Source organism: Hippoglossus hippoglossus, chromosome 8, assembly GCF_009819705.1.
Source record: "Hippoglossus hippoglossus isolate fHipHip1 chromosome 8, fHipHip1.pri, whole genome shotgun sequence".
In the NCBI taxonomy this organism is placed as follows: domain Eukaryota; kingdom Metazoa; phylum Chordata; class Actinopteri; order Pleuronectiformes; family Pleuronectidae; genus Hippoglossus; species Hippoglossus hippoglossus.
The window spans coordinates 5,107,421-5,114,139 of NC_047158.1; the positions used below are offsets into that span (position 1 = coordinate 5,107,421).

At 41.4% G+C, this 6,719-nt stretch overlaps 1 protein-coding gene across 1 annotated transcript; it reads right to left on the reverse strand.

Annotated features, from left to right (window-relative positions):
- Positions 1–576: 576 nt before the first annotated feature.
- Positions 577–6,405, reverse strand: pctp (phosphatidylcholine transfer protein). The gene is made up of 6 exons (XM_034592418.1): positions 6,172–6,405; positions 4,581–4,698; positions 3,330–3,409; positions 3,022–3,193; positions 2,738–2,805; positions 577–1,323 (listed from the first exon to the last, which is right to left on the reverse strand). The coding sequence occupies exons 1-6, from the start codon at positions 6,298–6,300 to the stop codon at positions 1,249–1,251; spliced, it is 642 nt and encodes a 213-aa protein (XP_034448309.1). The 5' UTR covers positions 6,301–6,405; the 3' UTR covers positions 577–1,248.
- Positions 6,406–6,719: the final 314 nt, after the last annotated feature.

Sequence of the window (6,719 nt, forward strand, 5' to 3'; positions counted from 1 at the left end):
CATCAGAAGAGATGTCTTTAAACATGTGGACAATCCGACCCATGAGTACTCAGGTGTCATAAGGACTCAGTACTCCAGAGTCGGATCCATAGATTGTATTCAAGATAGACAAAACGACAGCTCCCAAAAGTGAAGCCAAAGCATCCTGATCGCCCCCTTGTGGCTGGTTGCAGTATAGGTTATAAACCCAACCTCCAAGTTAATCAAAGTACACATCAAATACATTTTCACCAACACAGTTTCTGTCATTGTATGTAGCTCTTTTCACACTGAGGTATGTTCCATTGTTCATGTTTTTGACAAGTTTGGTTTTAATTTGTTATTTTATTATTTTAAAAACAGGGTCAAACATCATGATTGACAACTGAGACTGAATCGCAATTGGTCGAGCACAACTCTTGACTCTGAATGACATCACCGGTGCAGGTTGGCGACGTTGGTATCAAGGAGAGTTTGGCTTCATTTCTGGATAGTGGGAGGAAGTGGAAACAGATAGCATGTCGGCATTCTGGAATCAGGGGCTTCACAACAAGCGTCAGCATCTGTCCCTTTTTACATAGACCTTGATTTGGCTCTGTTGGTGTTGTTCCAAAAAGTGATCGTCCACCAAAAACTGATCACACAGCCTCTTAATAGTTGTATTACCCAATAAATTTATGTCTACAGCTGCTTTGGATGAATACATAACGTCCTTGGCTGAGGTAATAAAGAAATCATTTCTTTGCAATAATCTTTATTTTACCTTGTGACCTAGACTGTGACCAATCGAGTCCTTTTTAACAGTTTAAATAAAGGCAGATATACAACTCATAAAAGTTAGTTTTCCACTTAACAGCAACCAGATGATCAATCTTTGATGCAACACTGGCGCAAAGTCCTCCTGTTCAGTGTTTTTACCTTTTATACAGAACATAAAACATTCCCGCCTTCAAAAGGCTGTGAGCTGGTTTTACCATTTAGGGCCTAAAGTAATAAAAACTGATCATATATATATATTTATAATATAATCATTTGATTTCAAAGAAAAGAGAATACAGTATTGTATATTACAGTACAATGGAACAGAATTGATGGGAGGCTGGTCATGCACATCATGCCTGAGTCAACTGCAAGCTACAACCTCAGGTAGCAGCTCACACCATGCCACTTTCACCCCGCACACAAAAGTCACATTTCAACACACAACATAAAAAAATAAAAGATAAAAATGGAGCAAAGCCCTTGAGCCCGAGTCCCACTCCACCCTGTTCATTTCTTCTGGCAGAAGGATTCGTATTTGCTGCAGGCCTTCTGCATGTCTGTTAAGAAACCTGGCACCCCACTCTGTTTAACACAAACACACAAAGAGAGTATCCGTCAGTGAGCGTCATGAGAGCAAGTGCCAAGAAGACCCACCCAGGAGGAGCACGAAGTGAGGAGCTGATTGACATCACCCTGCCATACATCTGTTAACAATAACGCTGGAACAAGCATGAAGCAGGCGGAGCCACGGAGCTCTCTGAGGCCTGTGAGTGAACCCGTTTAACGCCCGCTTCAAAGATCTGCTTGTGCAGGGCGACAACAGACACATACACAATTGTTGACTGTGATGTGGTGGTTGGGAAATGAAGTTACTCAGAGCACATTATATCCTTAGGATATTTAGAACAAATCTTTCACTCTCAAAAGGGCAAAGTTCTCTCCCACAGAAAACTCTGTTCCTGACAAGACCTGTTTGCAATCCTCACTTTTCTCTGCAAAACGTGTACGTGACCAAGTAACAAAACATGCTCAAAATGTGAACTCAATTCGGAATTACTGTTGTTACTGTGGTTACAGCGGGGGAGGGGGCTGACTGAGAGCTTGAGGACATAGCACGCCCACCTACTCCTGCGATGCACAGTACTTTGTCATCTTTTGACTCTAAATGTGACCATCATTTACAAAATGAACATTATGCTGTTTTGAAGAAGACTTGAAACTCAAGGTTGAGATCATATACTGAGGTTTTTAATCAAGTGAGAAGTAGAGACATTTTCTTATAGACGTTAATAGAACCAACCACTAAAGTCCCCTCTGCTGGCCGTTCGTTTCATGCAATTCAGCACTGGCTTCACTTTCCTAACTCAGAGTCTATGTCGATTTTTAAATAGAGTCTATGCACAAACCCTGAGGGGTTGGCCAATCACAAAGAAGTAGGACAGCTGACCCATCGGAGCAGACTGGGCTTTTTGGGATCGGGTCAACAGATCATTAGACGATGCAATGACACTAATAAAGTGTGATATATATGATCAAAATATGGAACTTTAAAACTAGAGCTTTTCGAATTTGCTCCCCTGAGTGCAGCTAAGGAGACATAATCCTTACACAGCTATTCAAAATATACAAAATCCCCTTTGTGGAAAAATATTCCCAAATGAGGCTGGTTTACATAAAATAAACAATTTCATTCTACAGTAAATCATGGAAAATGTTACACAAGATATGTTCTGGCCCCTATCTTTTCATCTACTTTCATAATACGAGAATAAAATGACCTACAGACATGAAAGCTTGATTCAAACCAGGCATGTTAAGTTACACTTCATTTATCCCAGGGAGGAAATTCTCTGCATGTGATCCATCTGTAACTGTTCAGTGAGGCCAGTGCCCCCGGAGCTACTCAATCGTCTGTATACTTGCATTGTCCTTTTTTTCTCCGTAATGCATTGCAGTCAAATAGAAGCTGAAGTAAACCTAACATGCACTGACTTACCTTAGCTGCCCAGTTCACCACCCAGTTAGGAATCATTCCGCCAGGGTTGTCGAAGTAATTCATGAAAACTGAAATAAAGCACATGGTCATTTATGTTAGGGCTGCAACTAATGATTGTTTTGAGAAATGAATCTATCTTTTTTTTAACGACAAGCTGGTGATGCAAATAGGAAATTGTCCGTAGAACAGATGTCTCATTTCCACTCGACCACTAGATCAAATCCTCCAATGGATGCGGTCCCTGAATTGTGTCACAGCTGTTATATTCCCTCAACATGTGTCACCTTTAGTTCCGCAGGCCCCATCGCTCTCCAGTGCAAGACTCTGCTTGTAGTCTTTGACCCGCAGCACGCCACTCTTTTCTGGACACGGCATCTCCGGAGAGCTTCTGGCCAGGATCACCCGGATCTTCCTGCCTTCAACATCCATGTCTCTCCTGTCTCTAATGTACACATACTGAGGTTTGGGTCTGTTAGGGAAGACACTGTGCTTTCATGGAAAAAATACTCTCAACAACAGCCTCCTCCTTTCAGCTTTGTAAACCATATTTGATGTGAACGGAGAGTAAATACACTTTAAATCAACAGGATACGTCTCTGTTTGACATAAGAGCCGGGTATTTGACTTCCCAGTAGATTGCTGTCTGTCCATCATAGTCCTTCTCATAGAGTTCTGAATAAAAAAAAAAAACATTTAGTAAATCAGCTGCAGGACGATGGACACATCCGATCCTGTAAAGTGACACGAACTCATTGATCAGTGGTTCTACCTAAGTCTCTACATATAATTTATAAAGGAAAGAAATGAAAACAAGACTCCACCAAAAAATCATCCTACAATGGAAGCCACTTCTACAAATGTTATTTCTGAAACTATAACTAATGTAAGTGATTCACACTTGACTTTAGTGTCTATCCCACAAGGTCACTACATGACTACTTAACTACTACTAGCGTAATGTATGTTACCTTGTTACTGCGGAGGTGCATGAAGAAGAGGAACAAAAATTTAAAATGCTGCTTCTTTGTAAAACTGGAGCGATAAAACCAAGCCTATAGACCGGACATCATTTCATGACATGAAGAAGAAAAGGCTTCGACAACAAAAGGCTACTGAATGTGAGGGGGAATGTGAGCAACTACAGAGGTTAAATTGATAGTTCACCGAAGAATGAAAATTCACTCATTATCTACTCACCACTATGTCAATGGAGGGGGGGGGGTGAAGTATGAGTCAACAAAACACTTTTCACGCCTCTATGCTCTGGCCCAAGGGCCACGTGATGACATCAGCGACTCAGCAGTAACTGCAGCTATGCAACGAAGCTAATGGAAGTAGCAACACTAACAGAAGTAGCGACGTTACCGCGAAGGGGCTCCAGAGGAGGATATCACAGGACATTTAGGGTAAAAACATGGTGTAAATGACGCTGTTTCAAGTGGAATAGGAATGTCGGGCCTTACGGACACTTGGATGACACCACACGAGCAGTATGGAGGAATTTTCAGTTTTTTTTCTGTTGTTCTTTTCTGTTTGAAGAAGTGGTCGCCAGTTACCTCAATTCTCTTGGATTTGGCTGCAGCACTGTTTACCCCTGAAACTCCAGAAGTGTTTTGTGGACTCAAACACTTCACCCACCCCTCCATCGGCATAGTGGTGAGTAGATAATGAGTGAATTTCAATTTGTTGGTGAACTATCCCTTTAAGCAACTGTTGAGACTAATGGGCAATTTTGAAAAATAAAGATGATTTCTTCGGCACGAGAAACATGAATGAAAGCTGATTTTAAGGACAATGATTGTCTGAGCCTCGCCTTACTCTTTCAAATGTCATTATGTTTTACCTTTCACATATGCATCCCAATGTTTCCGATAGGACAAGTCCATGTAGACGTCCGCACACAGCTCTGGGGTGCAGCCGCTGAGCACGCCGAAGACTTTGTACTCATAAAGTCCCGTTTCCTGCAAACAGCACATGAAAGTTCTGCTCAGGCTCCACACCACACCCCACAGTATGTAACTAATCCCAGAGCACACGACTCTGATTAGAGCCGCTCGCCGTTACACCCTCTCTCACTCCACACTGAGGAAATGTGTTGGATTTGACTCTGAAGTTCAAACACTGTTAACTCCCTTAAGTGCAATAAACAAACGGAACACGGAGTCAGATTTGTGCAGATTCTGTGGCTGAGCTTGAATAGATAGGAAAGTCAAACCAACTCCATTCACAAAAACATCAATTCAAGGTCGCTTCACTTTCCCTTAGCTGTGGACAGCACATCAATACCTCTAACCAAATTGATTTTTAAAATGGAATAATTGATTTCCTGTGCCTTATCACTTCATTCTAATGTTTTAAGTTGTAATATGAAAAATCGCATTTGGACGATGACACAAACATATTCCAGTGTGTGCAGAATGAAATGAAATTGAATGATTTGATGATTTAATTGTTGACGGAGCTTCATATAAAATATCAGCTATTTAATCTGAAGGACAGTTTTTGCACATTACAATAAACTGAAGGTGCCAATAGGTGTTTCAAAAAGCACACAACATATTTGTATACCTTTTATTTGCTAATTTTTCAATGAAAGAATCTGATGCATTGGATAGAGTCTTTGCGTTATTCATCGCGCAAGTGATTCTCAAAACAACTTTTTATCTTTTATTTTAGAATATAGGACTAGATGGTGAATATCCCTTGTACGTTTGCAGGTCTTCTGCACAATTTAATTTACAAACTACCAGTGGATGCTAGCAGGTTTTAGTAGCCTCCAGCAGATGTTAGGGAGATAACTTCAGTTGTGCACCTTAGCGTCATCAAGTGTTTTGGCCTCGTAATCAACGATACAGGCCGAACTTGAGGGTACCCTGAGGCTAAAGGTAAATCTGACTGGCTACTGGCTTGTATGGCAGCACTATGAAAACCATGTGACCCACTCAGTAGATCAGACATCATTACCTCTGTGCCTTTTTAAGCTATAGGATTTGATTCAATGTTAGACTTTTATTTAAATTCAGTTTAAGATGCTGGACTTGTGAGGTGTCCTCTATATTTTTGCATCCTTTCCTAAAAGTATTTAGCAGAGTTTTACCAGATGTGCATATCTGCAAAAAAATTAAAAAATAAGACAAAGTTTCTGAAAGGAGTTTGGTGGAACGGGTAGAGCCGGTTTGTGACTCAAGAAAAAGAAATCCCAGACTCTCGCTCCATTTCCTGGTATTTCCCTCTACCACCGCTAGGACACCACTGCTGAGGTGTATTATGAATGTTGTCTTTAGTGAATTATGATAAAGCTAACAAGGTGACGTCACTACGGTAAAGAATAGTGACAGTAGAAACGCAGCAGGCGGACATTCATTCGTGGAGTCAGAGGGGGGGTCCTGCAGTGAGGACCTGGATGTGGTGCGGGTTTCTGGGGGTTTCTGGACCTTGTCGTAGAGGCGGTGGATCTTCACTCCCATGGTCTCAGTGAAGAGCTCCCATCCTCCCTCCAGCTGCGGCTCGTCCAGCTCCAGCCACGCTCTCTGGAAGTCCTCATCGGTGAAGCGCTGCGACATGACGGCGGACTGCTGCTCCTGCACTTACACACGCAACACTACACAACACTACACACAACACACACAGCTGTCAGCGGCTCACACACCGCGCTTCCGCTCACTACTTTCACAATAAAAGAGTTGCACACGCGCGTTGTGCTGTTGCCTCATAGATGGGAGGTGCACACTCGATGTGAACAAAATGTAATCAAGATAAATAATTCCTTCCAGTAGATATCGATGATTATCAAGATAAATGTCACTTTATTATTCATTTTATCGTCTGATTTTCTTTAAGAGCAGACAATGAGAAACATCAAAACTCAAACTTTATTTAACAATAAATGTATTGTTATTCATCAATGATTCATACTTTATGTATATGCGTGCATGTGTGTGTGTATGTTTGCAGTGTTTTTTTATAATATAAAGTATATATA